This window comes from Astyanax mexicanus, chromosome 9 (assembly GCF_023375975.1).
Source record: "Astyanax mexicanus isolate ESR-SI-001 chromosome 9, AstMex3_surface, whole genome shotgun sequence".
Taxonomy (NCBI): domain Eukaryota; kingdom Metazoa; phylum Chordata; class Actinopteri; order Characiformes; family Acestrorhamphidae; genus Astyanax; species Astyanax mexicanus.
The window spans coordinates 24,769,195-24,792,644 of record NC_064416.1 but is presented as its reverse complement, the minus strand read 5'-3'; the positions used below and the strand labels follow the sequence as shown (position 1 = coordinate 24,792,644).

At 38.2% G+C, this 23,450-nt stretch overlaps 1 protein-coding gene across 1 annotated transcript; it reads left to right on the top strand.

Annotated features, from left to right (window-relative positions):
- The first annotated feature begins 2,167 nt into the window (after positions 1-2,167).
- On the top strand, positions 2,168-17,153 carry wnt2 (wingless-type MMTV integration site family member 2). Its single transcript, XM_007255963.4, has 5 exons — positions 2,168-2,782; positions 3,959-4,179; positions 8,577-8,854; positions 10,489-10,747; positions 15,099-17,153. Exons 1-5 carry the CDS (start codon positions 2,700-2,702, stop codon positions 15,302-15,304), a joined length of 1,047 nt encoding a protein of 348 aa, XP_007256025.3. The 5' UTR covers positions 2,168-2,699; the 3' UTR covers positions 15,305-17,153.
- The last annotated feature ends 6,297 nt before the right edge of the window (positions 17,154-23,450 follow it).

The window sequence follows — 23,450 nt, the reverse complement described above, 5'->3', positions numbered from 1 at the left end:
TCAGGGACTTCAAGGTCTTCAGCGGAGCCCCAAAATAAATGCAGAACCATTTAATAGCCCTGAAAATAGGGCTGACTACACTGACTAGTCCATACTCTCATATCAAAGCTGCCTCTGAGTGAGTGCATGGTGTGCAGATCTCATATGCCGTCTGAATGTACAATACCACATTTTATTGTATTACAAATGGCTTGTGGAATGGGCTAATTGACAACGCTTGTATATTATGGCATATGTGTAAAGACTTTACTTAATCCCTATTTTTTAGTAGTCCAGTGGCAGTGCTAAAAAGCCCAGACAAGCTGCTTTTTTATTTTGTCATCTTGGTAATAACTTTATTACTGCCACTTCACCTGTCAGACTGTTTTATTTTCGCTGCTGAAACTTAGATTTAGTCCAATGTAAAGCTGATCTAAAGGCGTGGCCATGTGGGTCAGCCAGACCTCTTCCTGTACCGGTTTTATTTAATTTCCAAGAGTCTTTTAAAGGTTTAGAAAACAGTACCCGCCTCTTTCTGGCTTTATTTTGCATGTGTCTTTTTCTGCCTATTGATTATATGATGAAAATCTGAATGTGCAGTGTTGTATAAATGCTGTGCTTTACTAAGACAGGTTTGTAAATTGTTTTTTTTATCTCATTGATTTCCAAGGCTCAGTTGAATTTGAATTTTCATTTAATATTATTCATGTATAATGTTTATAATGTTCTTTTTTTGTGCTTTTTTAAGTCGGTAACACTTTACAGTTAATGTTGCAAATAACAGTATTAACAAAAGTAATAAACATTGATAAATGGTTAAGTAGTGTCTCAACTGATTGTAAATTGACAATTTAGTTTAATAATATTGATCATTAATAAACATTACTAAATTTAATTCTTAAGAATGTAAATAATAAATGTAATCAAAATATTTTAAGATAATAATGTCTTAACTCATGTCGGCTAAAAATTAGTTATGAGATATTCTGTTGTAAGTATGGTTAATTAATGTACACTTACTGTAAAGTGTTACCATTATCCCTTTGCTGATGTAACACTGAATTTCCCCACTGAGGGACTAAAGGTTTATCTTGGGTTATGTTTTAATGCAACACTAAATTACACAAGATTGGAAAACCTCAATACAGTAAATATGACAATTACAAAGAACAGTATAAAACTTGTTAAACTTGTTTTATTGCAAGCTTACACAGCCATGTACTGTGCAAAATGTTCTTTCTGACTTTGACTGTCAGTATATTACCTTTCTACAGTGTTAAATAGCAGATAGTTCATTAGAAAGTAAGTAAATTGTACACTGGATTTTATGTATAGTACCAGTCAAAAGTTTGGACACACCTTTTGTCATTCAGCGTGTTTCCTAGCTTTTTGGGATTTTTTCCCCATTGTTAAATTAATTATTGTAGATATTAAAGCTATACAGGAATGCAGGGGTAATAGTTTTGTAAATAGAATGTGTTTAGCAATCCAGATGCAAAATGTTTTATACTGTAGATTATTCTAAGTGGCCACATTTATCTTTGAGGACAGATTTGCACACTCTTGGTATTTTAATCTCAGTGGCTTCATGAGGTAGAGTCACATGGAATAGGTATTTTCTCACTGTCTTAAAGGAGCTCCCAGAGGTGCTGAACAATATTTGGCTGCTTTTCATTTGCACTGTGAAGCTCCAGCTCATCCCAAATCACCTATCTCAGCTTAGTTTATGTAGGGGATTGTGGAGGACATTTTTTTTGTTTACTACATAATTCCATATGTGTTCTTTAATTGTTTTTTTTTTTAATGTATTCAATATTAATTTTCACTTGAGAACGTAGAATAAAGAAATAAATATAGAAAAACATTGAATGAGAAGGTGTGTCCAAACTTTTGACTGGTACTGTATATCAGATTGATGTGGGGGGGTCAGCTCAGTCTTATGTTAGTCTTGTGTTATGGAGATATTTCTTTATAATTGTCTTGGAATTTCATCAATAATTGCATTTCTTCTAAAGGCCAGAATTTACCATTTTAGCTATAATTTCATTTCTCTAAAAGGCCAGAATTCAGATCAAGCTTTAGATCAGCCACAAACCTCACTGATCTTCATTGTCCAACAGTTCAACTGGCCAAAACACTTAAACCAATGAATAAATGGGGATGATCCAGTAGGAGAGATCACATTTCCTAACTGCAGAAGGAGCTCAGAGAAGAAAAAAAACTCAAAAGTCTCTTATCTTAACTTTTATCATAAATAAGTCTATAGGATTATATACCCCCTGATTTTTTTGAAGTCACATGGGCGTTCGTATCACGTTAGAGCACATTCTCCGCGCGGCTGCTTGGACATAAGCCAGCCCGTGGCTGGTGTTAAGCCTGGACAGATACTCGCAGCCAGCTAATTTCTCTCCTCTTCATTCCTGAGGCAGGACTGCGCTGCGCCCACCCCCTGAGAGAGAGAGAGACCATCAGCGCAGCTTCTTCACACAGCAGATCCTCTCCGCTCCTCTCTCTCTGTCTCACACGATGCTCTTACGGTGAGCGGATCAGTCTGATCACAGCGCGCGTCCTCCTCCTCCTCCTCCAGCGCCTTTCTGACCCGGGAGAAAGGAGTCGCGGGACAGGCGGGGACTCTCCACATCAGCTCTATATGAATCCGTTCCCTTTCTAACCGATCAAAAACACGCGCGAATGAGTGAAACCAACGGGGGCTTTGTAATATGAACTTTCTGCCGAGTGGAATATGTGTTTATCTGTCTGTAGCAGCCTGCTGGTTCACCTCGAGGGTCGACTCGTCCTGGTGGTGGGTATCTCTGATCCGAGATGAGCACGTACTGCATGATGTGCTCACCTCGGTTAAGGTTAAAGTTAAGGCTAGTTAAATTAGATAACTGGATAGAAGAAGGCTGGATTCAGGTGTTGTGGGACATGTATTAATAGAGTACTGATGATGCTAACTAGTGCATGTGGTTTTACTATTTTCTCTACATGAGGAGAAGTGAACATCTTAAATAGACTGAAATTGCATTTTAGTATTTAAGACAATTAAAGAGTACGTTTTGCTTTAACAAATAAAACAAAAAAAAATTTAAGTGGGATTTTAATCTGAATCACTTGACATTACCTGAATCCATCTATCCTCTTAAATCTATCATCTTAAAAGTAATGATGAGTTTCTTTGAGTTTACCAAATTAAAAACCTCTGGAATATAATTAAAAGGAAGATGGATAATCACAAGCCATCAAACCAAGTTGAACTGCTTGAATTTGTGAACCAGTTATCCAAAAGCAGTGTATAAGACTGGTGGAGGAAAACTGTGATTAAATCCAGGTTTATTCCACAAAATATTGATTTCTGAACTCTTAAAACTTCATAAATATGAACTTGTTTTCTTTGCATTATTTGAGGTATGAAAGCTCTGCATCTATTTTGTTATTTCAGCCGTTTCTCATTTTCTGCAAATAAAATGCCAATATTTTAATTTGGAATTTTGTCCGTAGTTTATATATCTATAGAACATATATAGCATATAACATACATAGAAACATATAAATAGCAAAATCAGAGAAACTGAAGTGGTCTATTATTTTTTTCCAGAGCTATATGTATATATGTAAAGTATGTATGTTGTAATATTATAATGTATGATATAAAATATACATTAATACAAATTTAATACACTGCATTACGCGACCAGAATCCAGCCTATCCTCTCATAAAAAAAAAAACATTTTAAAATATATTATAAATCTGGATTTTCCGTTGTTGTTTGTCCGTCCCTATGTAGTATTGTATAATGTTACAACATATATATATATATTTGTATATATTTAAAAAAGGAAAAGGATATATACTTTTTATAAAGAAAAGTTATGGGTTATGTGCTTCCATTCAGTTGAAGCCTCTGTGTGGTTGTGCTCGTGTTAGGAAACTGGAGATGTGAAAGATTCCCATCGCTTCCTTTCATCTCGCATGCAGGTACATGGGCACCCTCGGCTCGCAAGTGATGTGCGACAACATCCCCGGGCTGGTGAACAAACAGCGCCAGCTGTGCCGCCAGCATCCCCGCGTGATGCAGGCTGTAGGAACCGGAGTTAAAGACTGGATCAGCGAGTGCCAGCACCAGTTCCGCAGCCACCGCTGGAACTGCAACACCGCCGAGAGAGACCACACAGTCTTCGGCAAGCTGCTGCTCAGAGGTTCGTGCAAAAAAAAAAATTCCCACATATTTTCAATCAAACCCCGCCCTCGTGTTGCGATTGGCCATTAATTTCCATGCACAAACCTGCCGTATAATAGAAAACTAAACGAGAAGCGTTGGTTTAGCGCTTCTCCTGCACTGGGATTGGCTAATAGTTGCAAACTGACAACTAAATCTGGAGTCACTACATTACTTTTAGCCGGTTAAATTAATCCCCGATTTCCAGTTGTGACGAGTCTGTACTAGTCAGAGCTGACCGTCGGAGTTAATTTTTTTATAGTGTATGATGAGCTGAGACTCGATTTTTAGCCTCAAAAATGTAATCGCATATGACCTTTAATTTTTTGACCGATTTTGGGGCAGAATCATGTAGTGTAAACTTTTTACCAACTCAAGTCTGAAAAAAAAAAAATCATCAGCAACCAATGAAAACGGACCGTAAAAATATTTTTTATTTTATTATATAATGTTAGCACTATTGCAGGAGCTGGAGTCACTACAACAATATTTTTTAAATTTCTTTTTTGTTTGCTTCTGCACAAACAACAACTTCAGCAGCAAGCTCGTGTTCCTCCATGTCAGCATATAAATCTTCTAGTTATTGCGAATCAGGAGTCTAGTGGTGTAGTTTAAGTGTATACTAAACTGAGTGTATAGTATTTAAAATATTTCCAAAAAAATGTTAGCTAAACAACTACTTAGCAGTGGGTAGTTGAATGTAACCGAGGATTAATTTCATCAAAGCTGTGAATGTTGTGAATGTGAATGAGAGATGACAAAGTGCTGTTCCTTTATATCCCCACCTTATGTCAGTCCAGGGCATAGAGCTGTTGACCTTCTACTCTGAAGCCCAAGAGCCACAGCTGCCACTGTCTACGTTAGTCAAGAGTAACATATTGTACAGCATTGAAACAGAATTTGACCATCTATAGTACTGAACACACACACACACTTAGAGTCCACCAATCAGCCCAGGGTAGCAAGTATCAGAACACAGCAGAGCCTGCAAAGATAGCAAATGTCTTTCTTATTTCCACAGTACAGTTCTGTACGGGAAATTATCGGACAGTTACAAGTGGTTTCACTGAGTTTGACAGTGTTTAAATTGGTTCTTGTTTTGAAAGATGTTAAAAGATGCAGTATATAGTATCATATTATAGAAGCCCTGCTTGATGATGCACTAGTAAATTTGCCTTAAAAGTTCTCTGTGGCATCCAGTCTTGCAAAAACACTGATCAATTCAGCTCCAATTTATGTAGTTGTCCAGTGTTGTAGGGGTGTTGATGATGAGGTTTAGTCTCTCATAACAACGATAATGTTTCATAGTGTTTACCAGTATGTCAGCTATATTCAAGCGGGTGGGGTAAGGCTTGTCAGAAAACAAATGGGAAAAACATTACACCTTTGTTTTTTAAAAGCTTGTGCTCCGAGGAGTGTGTTAAAGCAATGGAGCTCAGCTCTCCAAACTGCCTCGAGTTAAAACTATTATACAGAGGATTCTCATGACTTTTCGCGCCTACAGTAAAATTCCTTATTCATAGGCCTGTTACAGACAAGTAACACCTGATACAGTGGATAAAATTTCTTTTGTTTGCTCACCTAAACTAAACTATTGTTTTGAATACTGTATGTTAGTGCAATAATATTCCATAGCTGATACTGTATACATAATGCATACACCGTGATAGTGTAGTTCGCCAGGCACATAAATCTGAAAAGCATGTTCGACTGACTGCATTTCTTCCGCACACAGCACTCTTCTGAAATGTGGATCCAGACACACACACACACACACACACACACACACGGTTCTCAAATGTGGATCCAAAAGTGCGTAATAAATCTTGCGCGGGTCTATTGTGGAGCCTATGAACTTTCTAGAATTTCTGTGCAGCTCATCTCTGCAAACAGGCAGAAATGTCCAACACATGGCATGGGTTTAAGCGGTTCTCTCTCTATTCTCTCATCCTGTGTAAAATCATATTAATGGGAACATCCGCACAGGAACTCAAGGCCAGTCTCCCAGGCCTCTTAGCTGGTCCGCACATAAAAGTTAGGTTAAATCTCTGACTTTAATCTTCTTGCTTGGTATTCAGACCTCCCAGAAAGGTTGCCGACCCATCATAGGGCATTACGGGGAGGCCCTGATTGGCAGGGTTTCTCTGTGGCACTGTGAGAATCTACTTATTGTCAATGTCAGTGCACTAATTTAGAACAATTGCAGGGATTTGGTGGCACGGATCCTCTCTTAGGCCCTCAAAGCTCCCAAATGAAATGCTAAACCTCATAACCCCTGTCTCTGTTGAGCTGCAGCTCCGCGGAGCCATGCGCTTACATTCTTGCCTGCTTCTCATGCACTCACGAAAAATTAATGTTACTTATGTCTCTTATGCTTTCTGAATTTCCCTCCCACCCCTCCCGCCCACCATCACACGCTCACACAGAAACACTCTCACTTATACACATGCTTTACGAGAACCACATTCTTATCTCTTAGACTTAGAGAGTCTTTGATCCTTAAACACAAAAAAGAATACACTCAACATCACAGCATTGTTTTTTTTTAAGACAAACTGATAAAGAGGGCACATCACAGTGCTTTCTGAGGCATCAAACGGCGCTCTCAAGCTTCTCTGACTTTTGGCTAAGATCAAGTACAGAGCATGCTCTTATCAGACACCAGAACTTGGCTTGGAGAGGAGAAGTGGGTGATAGACGATGCTGGAGGTTTTCCATGTTACACTTGAAGTACGTTATGAACTTGAGTCTTGGTAAGTTCTGAGTCATATCTGAACTTGTGTAACCTTGTTTTCCTGGGTATATACATATTTGTGTAATAACATTAAAGTGATGATTTGGTCAAGAATCTGTTTTAATAGAAAATGTTCTTATCTTAAATGTAGTCAATCTGTTTGGTGTCTGTTTTTCGGTATATCTATGAGGCTAATGTAGCTGAGAAGCAAAATAAATAGAGTTAACTGTAGAGATGGAGAAACTGATTGGCTAAAAATATGCAATGAACAACAGATTGATAGACATATGTCTTCAACTTAATTGACCCTAAGAACCAATCAGAGTTACAGCAGCTCTGCGTGAGGCTCCTTCTCATAAGATGCTGCAGTTCCCTGTTTAAGTAGTAGATAAACCTATCTAACTTGCACATGACTGCAGAACACCAGTGTTATACTCTCTGTGCTGTATCAGAGGCACTATTAATGAGAAGACCAGCCACTGACTAAATTATGAATGGTAATTCTTGTTTGGCTTAACACAGTGGAGGTTTATACCCTAGGTCCCACCCTTCAACAAAAAAGCTAATTAGCTTGTTGATTTTTTAAGAGTACCTAGGGTACATCACTCAACCCAGTACAGTGAGTATCAGAAAACAGCAGAGATAACAAACACCACTAACCCCCATAAAACAGCAAACAGTGCACATTTAACCCCCACCAAAAGTACAGCGACAGTAAATAGCACTAGATAAAGACATCTTTTCAGTCTGAGCTCAATAGAGCAGTTTCCAGATGCTCTCAGCTCATGTTCCCTCACCTCAAGCTTGAGTGAGTTTATCAGTATTTTAAATGTGGTTAACTCCAAAATGATTCCAAGAATTTCATCTAACAAATAAAACAAACAATGATGGAACATTTCAGAAGCCAAACATGATGATGCATAACCAAGTTATCAGGGTTAATGTGATATCCAATCCCACCCTTAATCAGTATTGGTGATCAGTCAATTGTGCTGAAAGACAATCAATCCAAAGGACTGAGATCAATCTCTAATTAACCACATTCTTAAAACACTATATATTATGCTTAGTTGTAGATTACTTCACATAAGAATGGTTTCTGGGTTAGTCTCAAATATACCTACAGTGTGGTTTATGAAGCTGTGTGACATGATTCTTTAGTTCCAGCCCTGAGGATAAGTGATTTTCTTGCTTCTACTAAACCTGACAATCAACTGATAAATTGAATCAGGTGTTTTTGAGCAGGGGATTATCTAAGTATGCGGAACACCAGCCCTCCAGGTCTGAAAATGAAGAACTCTAAAAAGTATAGCACACTGTTTTTCAGTGAAATTAACTACAGTGTGTTGTTTAATAAAAGAGAAAGACAGTAGTAGTATTTTGAAACCTTAATTATGTCTGTTAATTTTTTCAAAAGTATGTATATTTGAATTAAATAAAAAAAATTACATTACTGGTAATGACCAAATACTAAACTAAACAAGCAAGTAATCTAGGAGGCACCTACAACTAAAGAAAACCTATTTAGCCGCCAATCACAGTTGCTGGATTAATTTTGGTTAAGATTAAGATTATTTAGAATTTTTCCAATGTAGTTTATTGAAATGATCTCTAATGGCATCCTCCCTCTGCTTTCTGCTCAGGCAGTCGTGAGGCCGCTTTCGTGTACGCCATTTCCTCCGCGGGCATGGTTCACACCCTGACCAGGGCCTGCAGTCAGGGAGAGCTGGACACCTGTGCTTGTGACCCAGGAAAGAAGGGCTCGTCTCGAGACAACAAAGGGTCCTTCGACTGGGGTGGCTGCAGTGACCATGTGGACCACGCCATCAAGTTCACCCAGGCATTCGTCGATGCCAAAGATCGAAAAGAGAGGGACGCACGTGCAATCATGAACCTACATAACAATCGTGCGGGAAGAAAGGTATGTTTTGTTTGTTTCATTAATTGACGTACATAGTGAGAGTTTGATTAGTATCCAAAGACTCATAAAAGACCAGCAAAATAGAGAAATTTTAATAAACATAGAAGTTTAATACCAAATTATACACTGACCCCTAATTAGTGTACTAGGCAAGTATTAAAATGATGGATTCTTAATCTAAACAGAGCATTAAATATAAAATTTTATCCCCTGTTAATTTTGTCACTTTACACTCAGTACAAAATCTGAATAAGATAATTGAATAAAGGTTTTTCATTAACTTTTCTTTAGCAACTTTAATCTTAGCAGATGATCAGAATGTAGCTAGCAACTGTCTGAATATAAACAGCCTTACTAAACTACAGAAGGTAACATAGACACAAGAGTGCCATAAAACACTGGCATTCATTCACCTCTCTATCCACAAACCCCAGTTTACTGCAATTCCCCATGTTCATGAACTCCTCTGCAACTCTTATTCATCATCCAACGTCCTTAATCCATTCCGGGTCGTGAGGGAACTGGAGCCACTCCTGGCAGTCATCGGGTTGAAGGCAGGATACATCCTGGACATGCCGCCAGTCTATTGCAAGGCTAACCGACAGACACACTCACAGGCACTCACATTCAAAAATGCCTACAGTTCACAGCCCATCTTTGAACTGTGGGAGGCACAGGGAGAAACACAGAAAGACCCAGTTACCCCAGTCGGAAATCGAACCCAGGCCTTCTTGCTGTGAGGTGACCATGTAACCAGGGAACATTTTTATTAATAATAATACAATTTTTATGCATTTTTTAAATATTCAGATACAACATTATTAATGTTATACTCTTATTTTTATTTAATATTAGAATTTAATTTTAGAATTTGTATTAATAATACAATTTATTGTTTTTTAAATATAATTATTTAGTATTAATTATTGTAATCATATTAATTATTATTATAATAACTATAATAACATTATGCATATTATATTTACTATACATGTTTTATTTAGTTAGTATGTATATGTACAATGATCTATATCTGGGTATGCATGTGTACACATCTTTGGTTTATTACAATCTGTATCCAGTGCAGAAGAAATTTTAGATGACAAATGGGGTGATGACAAAAGTTTTTTTGGTCAGATACATGTGGACAGGGCCTATAGCCCTGATGTTTCTATTATGTACATTTGTACTAATCTCAAAATAAATGTGTTAATCATAAAACAGATACATATGGACAGGGCCTAGAGCCGATTACCTCCTTTACCATTGCTTTTATGACAAGTCGCTTTCAGCATCATAAAGATACTATATTTTCTGTTCTTTATAACCCACAACTGTTAATAACAGGTGGCACATCTAGAGCTCAACCCTAGCTCCCCTGAAGGAGAGCTCACAACAATGCCTTTAAGCAGCTTCTATTAGAGCTGGGAACAAAGTACCTCCACATACACTGAACACGACCATGCTTGAACCGCAGTCCTATTAGGCAACAGCCAAGAGAAACAGTGATCTAAGGTCATGATTTCAGAGAGAAAAACACAGTTACAAAATCTGCCATCATAAGTAAGCTGCTCACATTGGTCTTACAAAGTCCAAATAATCCTCCCCCTCACTTCTTTTCGCTCATCATCCAGGCAGTGAAGCGTTTCATGACCCTGGAATGTAAATGCCACGGGGTGAGCGGTTCGTGCAATGTGAGGACCTGCTGGCTGGCCATGGGCGACTTCAGGCAGACAGGCGACTACCTGCACAAGAAGTACAACAGCGCCGTCCAGGTGGTGATGAACCGCTACGGGACAGGCTTCACCAGCAGGAAGTTCAAAAAGGCCACCAAGAATGACCTGGTTTACTTTGAGGACTCGCCCGACTACTGTATAGGGGACCACGACTCTGGTGAGTGTGACCTAAAGCAATAGAAGCCAATGTGTGTTGTTTTGGACACAGGCATAAGCTAAAGATGAATGATGTTCTCTTACATAACCGTGATGTCAGTATAAGTAATGTTCGTTAGGGAAATGCTATTATTGGATATAATAACATGGGTAAAATGTTTTTAAATAAAAAAACAATGAGCTTAAGGCCAAACCCAAGTTTAAACAAACTTGTACACATAGGACAGGAAATATTATTGTGTTCCATGACTTTTGCCATGTCCCATAGAGGTTAAAGAATAATGCACCGACCTGTGGGGTATGTGTGTAGTGCCTTCTGCAAATGTGGATTTTCCATCTGGCACTCACTTTCAGGCCTTGGCATTGTCCAGCCTCACTCACAAGATAACACCTCACACCTTATACAGGTGTGGGCGTTCCCAAACTGTCCCTACTCTAGAGTGCTTGGCGGCCACTAGAGTATCCATGGCCAATAGAATAAGACTTTCTGGAGCAGAAACACGTGAACCTACTGGCACCATGCATAATGCTAGGAATGGGTTAGTAGAGGAGTATAAAGCCCCTCAGGCTTCATCCAAGATCCTGACCTCACAAAGCTTATTCTCTTCACTAAACACAGTCAATCTGAGCTTTACAGCAATGCAAGGTCTAGTAAAAAGCCTTCCCTGCACAACAAAGACAATTATTCCAACAAAAGTAGGATTAAATGTTTTATAATATACTTAATTTCAGAAGAAACAATAAGCAAAACAGGTGTCTCAATACTTTTGTCCATATATAAAATAAATGGTGTAAAAAAACTAAAAGCAGCCTGATTTATACACAGAGACTTAATCCATGGCAATGGAAAGTAATACTGTAAGAAAATACTCATATATTGAAGTATCTTACATTTTATATTACATTTTGCAATACTGTATTTATAAAAAAAAAAAAACACAGACAGTGGATCATTTTGTGTTCAAATACCAACACTACAGTGTTGTACTTTTGTTTTATACTCCACTGTTCTGATTGGCTAAAATTTTTTTATACTATCACATTTATACTAAGAAAAACAAAATATATTGTTTTTTTTCCAGTATCATGATATATATATATATATATATATATATATATATATATATATATATATATATATATATATATATATATATATATATCACAATATATTTAATTACTTGTAACGTGATGCATATCATGCTCTTGCCGATACACAGCCCTAGTGCACAGATACAGCTAAGCATGTTATGTTATGTGTAATTTTCTCAGTTCTTCGAGGGAGAGAGGAAGGCCTGGCAAAGGCCGAAAAGGCAGAACATAGATTCCCAGCCTGTATCACATGCCCCCGTTAGTCCCGGCTTGTTTCTCCACCACCTGCACCTCCCCTTACAATCTGTTAAGCATTAGTCTTGCCCCTAAACACAGAGAGAATGTAATCAGAGAATGGAAGCCATTTAGCAGGCTATTACATTCACAATAGTCATAACCCAATCTGTAACCTGAATGCTGTCCGTCGCTTGGTATCCCCCCCCTTCCCTCAAGGGAGTAGACAATCTCTATCTGTCTTTACCTTCTTTTTTGTGCTTGTGCTTGTGTGTGTGTGTTTATGTGTGTATGTGTGAGCGTGTGTGTTTGTACTGAATAACACCAGGTGTACCTATATGTGGGGGAATGGGAGGGGTAGGGGTGCCTGTCAGGCTGCTGTGGATGATCCCAGCTATCAGGTGACGGTGTGTTTAAGGCACATTACCACAGATCTGCAGACAGCACAGGAGCTGAAACACAATCCTCACTCGCAACCGCTATAAATTACTGCCCTCGCCAGCACACCTCGCTGCTGTCTGCCCCACGAACAGGCAGGAATATTTAGAGAGGTAGGTCATGTCTCATAGCTTCCCACAGGGTGCATGCATGATCTCCCTGAAAGATCTTTAGGCCCGCGTTTTTAACTTTTATGAACTGTGAATTATGTTTTCCCACCATAATAGCTGACCATGTGTAAATAATGTGCAGGACTGAATGATATACTGGTATACAGAGAACTCGGCTGTGCTCTGCATCGCAGTTATTTATTTGTGTTAAGTGTATTTATGCACAGTTATGCGAACTCGATTAAGGTCTGTATGCAGGACGAACAGCTTGCAAGAATGTTTTTGTCAGCAAATGTTAGAAAGGGTACACAGTGCATTAGCACTGATCTAAGCACAGCTCAGCATGAGGCGTGAGAAGCCTTGAGAGAAGCTTCGAAAGGGTGTATGTTTAAGGGCAGTCCCAAGAGGGCAGACGCTATAGCTCTTCCCCCGAAAGTGTGAAATCAATTACCAGCTCCCACCGTGCTAAAACTCCCCACATGCTAAACTCATCTCTTGGCACTCCCTTCATCTTAATTCAATAAGCAGACGCACCTCAGGTGGAAGGTGGAGGCTGCCCATGATGTAACCAATATCGGCCCAGCATACCAGCTTGCCGGAGTACTGATGAAGGGGTGGGGGGGGTTAGGAGGGCTCCTGGGTCATGCCCAGACACATGCCGGCCTATTCACAATTCACTATTGCGTGCAAGACACACCAGCAGTGACATACTCTATCAGGGCCGGTGAGGCTACCAGCAGAACGCTGGAGCTCCTTTTAACTAGATTTGAGTGTTGGAGAGGTGAAGAGTGGGGGTAGGGGTAGAGGCATGGCTTCACCTGCAGAACATGAATCCATTCATGATTCAACAATTATGGCTATAAATCTGATGGCTCCGCTGGGTTAGGCAAGAAGGCCGACATGAATCCCTTCTTGTGTGTCTGAAAAGGGCAGCGTCAGTCAGTGGGTCGTGATTGTTTGCACAGCGCTAGCCGTCGGGCTGAGGGCTCTTGCGCTCAAAGCCGAAAGGAGGGAATTTTCCCAGGGTGGCGCATGAAGGCCGGGGTTGATACAAGGTCTTTAACAATTTCGATATCAGCGGCCGATCAGCGCCGCGCCAGCCTCCTAGCCGGGTGGGGTTGTCTAGATTAGAGCTGTTGAAATGAGCACGCGATGAAGACTCACGGCAGCGGCTGATAGCTCCTATCATCAGTCCCTCATCTCATGAAGGACCAAGCGGTCATCCCCTTACCCGCTGCAGACAGCCCTGCTGCTTCTTCTGGACAGCTCGGCATGGGGACCGGCAGACGTCTGCCAGACAGCTAATACAGACAGGTTAGCCCATGGCTGCTGCACACTGCAGTAATTGCAGATGAGTAATTGTCCTTTACAGACACTGTATTAGCTTATTTTATAAAGTGTGGTGACTGTGTGTTGGACACAAACGCCTTTAGTATGATATGCTCTTAACTCTAAACTATAAAAGTAGACGGCATACTATATTATACATTCACACTGTTGTGTCAAAAGTGATGGGATAGCAGTATGCAACCTCTTTAAGTTGTGACTTGTTATCTTGTAAAGGAGGTTGAACAATGGCAGGTTCGAATGGATTATTACACAAACACCTAGATTCTCTGCCTGGGATTTCCCACCATTTTCCTCGGGCTAAAAAATAGTCCGTTTTTTAATGCTATTTTTATTTTACATTATGGAGTGATAATCACAACATAGCAAAGTAACAAATTAAACTGTGTTTTAAAAATGTTGCACAAGTGCGCAGTGCACACTCCGCTTGTCCGTATTACGCACTTGACTTGCAGTGCTGTGCAGTGCAGTGCATAGACCTATTACAGTTTTTTTTGTGTTTTTGCACTTAGACTATAAGCTTAATAAAAAAAAAAAATAAACCATGTTAAATTATATTAGATTAGAGGAAAGTCATTCAGGCATCATTCTTGTATCCTAATTTACTGATGTTTAGGCCTGAGGATCATTGTTCGCGTTGTTTGTGTTTTAATCTTCCTTTTCTTATATAATAGGTCTTCTTCATTGTTGCATTATTAATTAACATTATTTTAACAGATTTCGCTCATTTAAACTGCCCTGAAAAAGTATTTTAAAAGCTCAGTTTTAACACTCTAATCACTAAAAAAATGTTGGGATTAAATCGGCAGAATGCGCACAGACTCGGCCAGGTCAGGATGGATATTTTGGGCCTGAGCTCTAATTTACATGGATAAACCAAAAGTTAGTCATGGGCTAGCAGTAAATAAACTGATTGTGAAGTGTTACTTCAAAGGACAGCTTGGGAATGCCCACACCTGTATAAGTTGTGAGGTGTTATCTTTTGAGTTAACTTTCGGCAATTTATACAGTGCTAAAAGGGATCATATTTGGAGCTTATATATTACAGTAGAAACTACAGTTTCTCTCTTTCATCTCTCAAAAAATGAATGAAATGTTTTGTACTCAATCTGTCCATCTCTTCTGTTGAAGGATCAGTGGGCACTGGCGGGCGTGTGTGCAACCGGACATCACACGGAGCTGACAGCTGTGAGGTCATGTGCTGCGGCCGAGGCTACGACACGTCCCGCGTGAGCCGCACCACCAAGTGCGAGTGCAAGTTTCACTGGTGCTGTGCCGTCCACTGCAGAGACTGCCATGAAGAGGTGGACGTCCACACCTGCAAAGCTCAGTCGTGATTTGTATCTCCAGTTGCATTGACCCCAAGGCTAAAGAAGATATGAGCCAATGTTGACAACGCTTCTGAGTGTAGCAGGGCTGATCTAGGATCATATTTTTGGACAAGATGGGTGGATTTTTAGTAGGAATGGAATACATTTATATTTACATTTATGGCACTTTTTCCTTTCCTCTGAAATTGCTGTTGAGGTTTTTACAGTTTATGACTTAGAATTTAGTCAAATTACAGAGGTAGGTGAGCATATGAACAGCTGTATGCTGAGAAAACAGAACAATGTTTAATTTACACAATTTACCCATCGTCCCAGTGCAGTCAGTATGTAAAGATGAACAAAAGGTTGAGGACACTAAACCTACAAGACCAAGCATAAGATGAGTTCAATAACTTTGCAGTGGCAACATATAGGCACATTCTTAGCTAAATTGAGTTCATATGGAGCCAGACTTACAGTTTTAGTTGTATATTTCTGTAATATTAGAGGTGAAATTGTAACTGATGGCAGTTCACATTAGCATGTTGTAGCATGGCAGTGTTAGCCATCTCAAATTCTTGCTGCCTTGATAACCCAGGTGCACACAGACCACTAAGAAGAGTACTTTTGAAATTACTTAAAATGCCTATCCGTATTATTGGTTGTGATAAGCTACCTAGCTAAGGTAAGCTAACCTTAACTGAAGCCCAGTGCTCACGTGTTCTGGAGAAATTTAGCTAGCTCAGCATCCCAATACTTTTGTCCATATATAGTGCACAGTCTTGGTTGACTAACTGTTTAGGTTCAGGTAGACATTGTGGAAATTATTATTTTTTCATTGTCAATATGTGTTCCTTTAAACACGTATTATGCAATATATTGAAAGCTTTACAATCTTCACAAGGAGAGGAGTTTTCTGATCTTAGATCAGCATGCTTATGAAAGGGTCTGAGCCCCAATTTAAAACATTATGATTTTTAACTTTAAAAAAGTACTAAACACAGCCTCTGTTGTTAATCAAACATAAATCACAATATTTAAATATAAAACATCAATGTAACCTGTGCAAAGTTTTGGGCACTTTACATTTAGTAACACTCACTTTGTCAAACCTTCTTTGTCACTTTTTTGTAGCCAGCCATTGGGCAAGGTGTTTTTCATGAAGTTTTCATGTGTTCTTTTCTGTGACGATTATTTGTTTAAGCAGTGCTGCACAGAGAATGGGTGCTTACCGCTCTCTTGACTCAACTGAACTTTCATACAGGTTCTTTGAGGCTTGGATTTGCCTGTCTTACCAGCATATGAACAGTTTTCTAGGGCTTCCAGATCTTCTGTTGACTTCCACAGTTCCCATGAAAAGCCAGTTCTTAATAACAGTCTCCAATGTGGAAACATATATAATTTCTTTGCTTTGTGCGTAAAAAATGTTTTTAACTTTGATTAGCTACTGAGGGTGTTTACTACATTTTAATTAATCAAACCTAGAAATTGTAATGTGGCCACAGGTGTCCAGACATTTACATGAGCCTGTCTTTTATAAATTCCCAGCCTGACCTCAGAGCATTAAGCAGTGTGGTTAGAACTAGCAGCCGTCACAAAAAAGCAGGTGATATTAAGACACAGTGAGGGTTTCTTGGTCCTTCTCAAACCAGTTCCCAAACACACCTGAACCTAAAACACACAACTTCTATAAGAAAACTAGGTTTAAAGTCTTAGTCATTCTTTGTACAATCTTTGCTTGTTTAATTTCTACTATCATATTATATTTATTAAAGTCTTTGATTAAGATTGTTTATCTGCATTGCATTATATATGTTGAAATGTAAATACAAACTGTAATATGTAATTTAAAATAAAGCTTACATGTATATGTTAAGCATCTCTGACAGAAGTGTTTGAAGGAGAGAGATCTGCTCATGCTTGTTCACATCAAGTGACTGATTTCAAGTTGAGATGAGTGTACAGTTAATATTGTATTCACCATACAGTGGGAGTATAAAATGTTTGAACCCCAGAGAGGCCCAGTGAAATAAGGTGTTGCCACTATGATTTAATGAATGCTGCTTGCCATCAGCAGCCAAAGTCTGAGAGAGCACAATTGGCCTTGCTCTCACCCACATCACTCCAAAGGTGAGTTGGTCCACACAGGCTGATATATCAGAGCTGGGTCGCTCCACTTTCCTCTATGTCAAAGGAAGCGTGTGCTAGCCATCACCTTCCTAATGGGATGAAGTTAGAAATTTCAAAACAATTAAAAATTGTTGCCATTTCTGTAATTTAACTAAAAGCGATCAGATCATAAAATTCCTAAAACTAAATAAAGAGAACCCAAATCAAAACACACACAGAAATGTTACATTTAAAGAATTATTTGTTTATCTAATATGAAATCTGGAAAATTATTTGAATTTCTGGGAGCAATAATTAAATTAAAAAGGTAATTAAAGTCTTAGTAGGAACATTAACTTGGGTCCTCGCATTATTTTAAGCCTGGTCTTTTTCCATAGGTGTAGCTAGCCCTTTTTAGGGATCCAACACTTAGAACCCATAAATATAGTAAAGAATTTGCTTATCTATAATAAGTTGAAAAACCTTAGAAAGTACTGTATATACATTACATTGCCAAAAGTATCCGCTCATCTGCCTTGCGTTGGGTGATGGAGCTACTTAAAGGCTTGGATGGAGCTACTCGGCCATGGAAACACATTTCATGAAGCTCTCAACACATTGCTCTTGACCCAAGTAATACCACTCTGTCAAGCAACTTTGAAAGCCATTAATATCCATTACACTACTGTGTTCACAAAAAAGTGAACCAAACAGTTGCCATCCTAGAGTGTGGGCTAACCATGTCACTTAGTCGACACTACATTACATAAAACATCCCCTATCCATTAATCTTATAGCTAATAAGGTTTTACTACAGGGCTGTCCTATTTACGACATTGAATGTGGCATGCCAGAAAAATGATGAGGCTCATTATTGTATCTATTACATAGTAACACTTCTACATATTACCTCTGACAACCCAGCTGATGTGATATGTGCCTCGGACCATCTAGGTCTGTAGTTTTCAGACTGGTTGAGTGTGGTGTCAAACTCTGCTTATCTGAGTTTCAGGTGCTTCAATTTAAAGCATTGTAGTGTGAAATGAGACACTATTATCACCTGAATTGAGCATAGCCTGTAGGACAACAAGAAACCACTGCAATCTGATATCAAACAATAAAGGTGTTTGAGTTTAATACGCCAACCCAACTATCAAATTGCCTAATGCATCAAAATGCCATTGTTGTCTAACATACTAACATGTGTACAGCAGGAAAAAAAATCCTTGTTCTGTTCTTCAATGGTCAGTCTGTGTGGCACGGGTGTGATGTGAGTGTATGCAGTATGTGTGTGAGTGGAAGGAGTGTGCTGTGTGGTGTGGAGTTTTTGGTGTGTGTTTGAGTGTGAAGTTTGTGGTGTGTGTTCATGGTGTGAAGTGTACCTTGTTTGGCCACCTGTGTTGGATTTAAAATGAAATACAATTGGGTATGGGGGCATTCAACTTCTATATGGTTTCCTGCAGGACATTTGCTCACAGATGCTGTAGCTAGGCCAGTAGATCCTGCATAACCCTAAGTTATAGAAGATGGCATCCCAGCAGATTCCATAAATGCTTGATTGTCAATTAATGTGGAAAAGATGCAGGCCAAGGGTGTGTTGCAATCTGGTGGAGACATTCCTAGAAAACCCTTACTTTGTGTGGGTGAGCATTATCCTACTGAAAATGCCTGTTGGAAGCAACAGAGGAACAGAGGATTTCCTGCACATATTGCTAAGCTGTTACTGTCCTTCAAATAACTACTGAGGGTGACCAACCGTTATATGCAATGGCTCCCCAGATCATCACACCAGCAGCTGGGGGACTTTTCACTCCACAGAAAACTTGTATGCCCTCTACACCTTTGGCAAGACCCTGAGTTGTAATCTGTAATCGTTATTCTTTTTTGTCAGTGAGAGTAATTTAATGGAAACACAGTGAGGATACTGCTTACAGAAGCTTAGCTGACTTGTGTTTCAGTAGAAACAAACAAAGTTGGCATCAACATTTACACCCTATGTCTAAAAGTCTGTAACCATCCACTTATTCACTTATTTTTCTTCCAAAATTAAAAGTAAACAAGGATGTTGCCCCCTACCCTTTAACATAGTAGTTGTTCATACTCTCTGGAGGAAGGTTTTGCACAAGATTTTGAAACATTGCTGTAAGAATTAGATTTTATCCCCAGTTTTACTAGTGAAGTCAAATACTGGTATTTGGAGATTAGTTTAGGATCACAAACACTACTCTACCTCATTCAAAAGGTATTGGAGGGAGTACTATCACTCCAGAGAATTCCTCTTCACTGCTCAATATCCCAGCTCTGGGGGATTTACAGGCCTCTAGCCCATGCTTGCATTGGACATGGTGACCTGAGGCTCATGTGCAGCTGCTTCACAGCATCCTATTGTATTAGCAATGCTTTTCTATACACAGCGTTCTGTAAAAAAACAATGTGTGTGCATCTCATTCTACATGGATATTTCTGGAAAGTATGTTAATTTGAATTTAGCATATGTTGCTATAATGTGGTTTAATGCTGCAATCACAAAACACAGCCCTGTACCATAACAGAGCCTGGCTTTTGCGCTTGTTTCTGTTAACAATCTGGATGGTCCTTTTTAATGGTCAATATAAATGGATACAGTATGGATTTCCAATACTGTCCATATTATGATTGTATGTTTTGTACAATTGACTGAGTAGTTCTTTGGAAAATATTATTGTTTAATAATAGTTGAATAATTTCAGATACTAAATAGAGCAATTTTCTATGTTTTGACAAATTTATATTTTGTTATGTTGTGGATGAATAGTTGTGGATGAATAGTTGAGAAACAGAGTGAAAAGTGTTGTGAGCATTTATAATGTAAATGAAGTTGGAGACTAGGGGCCCTATGTTCAGATGAGATGAACTGTAATTGCTCTGCTTTTGGTTCGATTACAGCGTTAAATCTAGCTATTCCTGCACTAATCCTCACTAGGAACGGGAAGGAACACACAGGAAACCCCACAACCTCATAATTATCTACTACTGTCATTTTTAGAAAGTTCTGACCACAGCACAGAGTTTAGTTTACAGGGGATCTACAGACAAAACGCGGTGCAGCTGCGTGTGGACTATCGAGAACATAAAATATCAAAGGAGAATCCCCACTGACAGGGTAATTTGGAAAGTCCCCTCTAAATTTTCCAGGAAAAATAGGGATTGTCCATCGGAACAGTGGATTGGCATTCCTAGCTATAAGCTGTTGATCCATCAGGAGTTCCTGTAAGTAATTTTGTTTATGCTAATCATGATATTAGTAGAAAATCTTATTAAGATGTCACTGATGACTAATTATGAAAATAGATGCAGTGCAATAAACATACTGTGTAATCCATTGGTTTACATTGGTATTTATTAACACAACTAATGAGGTATTAATTCAGTTTAAACCTTTTTATATAACATTCCATAGTTTTGGGTGGTGAAAACACTACTTAGGGACCCTAATTACTTAGGAAGTACTAAAAATGTGGAAATATGTCAACTGTATGTAAAAGTTTGGATCAGGGATTTGCAAAGTGTGGTCCAGAAAGTGGCCCAAATCTTATTTTAGAAGAACAGTGTAGTGTATAAGTCTCCAATGTCATAAATGCATATAAGCTTATAAGTGTATTGTTGGACTGTTTAAACTTTAAGGCCCTTTTATTTTTTTTAGGCTCCAAGACAAATAGTTTGGTTCAAAAACAAAAATTCTACAGTACTATATGTTAAGGAGGAACTTTCAATTGATGTTGATGTAGAAATATTGTATTCCAAGACTATTTGGAGTATTGGTCATTTTTCAAAAAGTGATTTTTGCTGTCACATTTTTGTGTGACATCAAAGATATATACACCAATCAGTCATAACATTAAAGCTACCTTCCTAATATTTTGTAGATCCCTGTTGTTTTGATGAAATAGCTCTGACCTGTCAAAGAATGGACTCCAGACCTCCAAAACTTCTGAAGATGTCCTGTCCTATAGGGCACCAAGACATTAACAGCAGCAGCTCTATTAAGTACTGTAAGTTGAGAGGTGGGGCCTCCATGAAAATCAATGAGCCTTGGCCACCCATGACTTTCACACTACTTCACCGTTTGTCCCTCCTTGAAGCATATTTGACCTGTACTGACTACTGCAAGACCAGCCTGATGTTTTGGCAATATTCTGAAACAGATGTTTGGCCATCAAAATTTAGTTTTTGTCAAAGTGTCTCAGATTCTTACTATTAGTGTTATTAGTGAATATGGGCAAACAATGTGGTGTGTGATAATTCTATTGGATATCGTGATATTGATATTTCACAAGTCACAAATAAGGCATAAACAACAACAAAAATAAAAACACAAGGCTGGGGTAGGGTCTGTAGTACTTGGTATAAAGATTGAGATTGGAGGGTGGAGACTTGCTGTCCTCAGTCTGCGCAGGTTGGAAGGGTTGAGCAGCTGCTCTTAGAGGTGGTGTTGAGGGACCAGTGGCCAGTTGTGCGTATAGTTCAAACACAGGCTAGTTGTAGCATATGTGTTTATTAAACTCATATTTATGCATTACTAAATCAGAACATGTTGCACCACACAAACTATTCTATATATGGTAGCTAGTATCTAATTTATATTTATATTGGAATATGTATAAAATATAAAAACATAAAAAATATGAGACTGTAAAAAAAGAGAATGTTGGAATACAATATATATAAGCAGAGACCACTTAAAAATGATGAGTTTCTTTGATTTTACCAAATTGAAAATAAACAAGAGGAAGATGGATGATCACAAACCGTCAAATCAAGCTGAACTGACTTTTTGCACCAGGAGTGGCATAAAGTTATCCAATAGCAGTGTATATATAATATAATGATCAATATACTATATATACTATATGCTATATATTATCCCATATATTATCCAATTAGACATGCTGTAAGTGCCGTTTATATGTTGGTGTTTCAGAACTGCGTTTCCATGGCTACGTGTTGACTGCCATGATCTGCGCATGTGTAATTTGTAACTAGGTTACTAGTTAAGACCCAACATACGGATTTGTGGTACCATCAGATTTAGTAAATAGACAGTTTGAAACTAATTAGTAACTAATTAGTTGTATCAACGGAGACTTTACACTTTTAGGATACTTTACACACAAAATTAAGAAGGAACTTAAGCAAAACTGGTGCAACCCAAACTTCTTGTTCTCAGAAATTTGAACCCTACATAATATATTTTCAGGCCTCATACTTTCCTCCTGTGCTGTATATGTGCCTAGTGTTCTTTACTATCAATGTATTTATTGTACTGTTCCTTTTGCTCTACACGTGTATTTTAGAAGAATGGTATGTATGCTTCTGTTGACACTGATTTAACTCAATAGATATGTCGCTTAAATAAAGAACGAACCCTGTTCGTCACTGTTATGATATAACCAGTAGAGGGCAGCAGCACTCTATCAGTAACGTTAACTATTAAAACAACGGTACAAAACTGACATCTGCTTGTATTTTTCACGTTTAATATAAACCGTATAAATCCATTTAAACAAATAATTCAATTAATCAATTTAATGTAATAATTACATTGTGGGACCCTTTCATGCAAATTCCGTGGTTTTGCCACAAACATAATAATATTTTTATTATCACTATTATTAATATATATTTTATTTTTTATTTTTTTGTATCGATCCATACGTGTTTTTCAATAATAGGCTGTCTTTCCAAAGTAAAAAAAATAAATAAATAAAATAAATAAATAAAATATATATTTCCCTTTTTTTCTTTGACTTCACCCAAAATACATAACTACATTTAATTAAAAGATACCCTAGTGCCCTGCACCATGCTTTTTTTTTCATTTTCTGTATTCTAACGATGCATAGTGCATTGTACATAACAACAACAACAACAACAACAATAATAATAATAATAATAATAATAATAATAATAATAATAATAATAATAATAATAATAATATTCAATTTACTAGAATAATTTAACTGAAGTTCGAGGACGCAAACAAAATGTGTTGATAAAATGACAAGTTACAGCTTTAAGAAAACGT

Bases quoted from the DNA above. Each gene is read 5' to 3' on its own strand.
- wnt2 (XM_007255963.4), top strand. From the start codon at position 2,700: ATGAACTTTCTGCCGAGTGGAATATGTGTTTATCTGTCTGTAGCAGCC. The intron at 2,783-3,958 runs GTGGGTATCTCT...TCTCGCATGCAG, and splicing joins AGGGTCGACTCGTCCTGGTG to GTACATGGGCACCCTCGGCT. The intron at 4,180-8,576 runs GTTCGTGCAAAA...CTTTCTGCTCAG, and splicing joins CGGCAAGCTGCTGCTCAGAG to GCAGTCGTGAGGCCGCTTTC.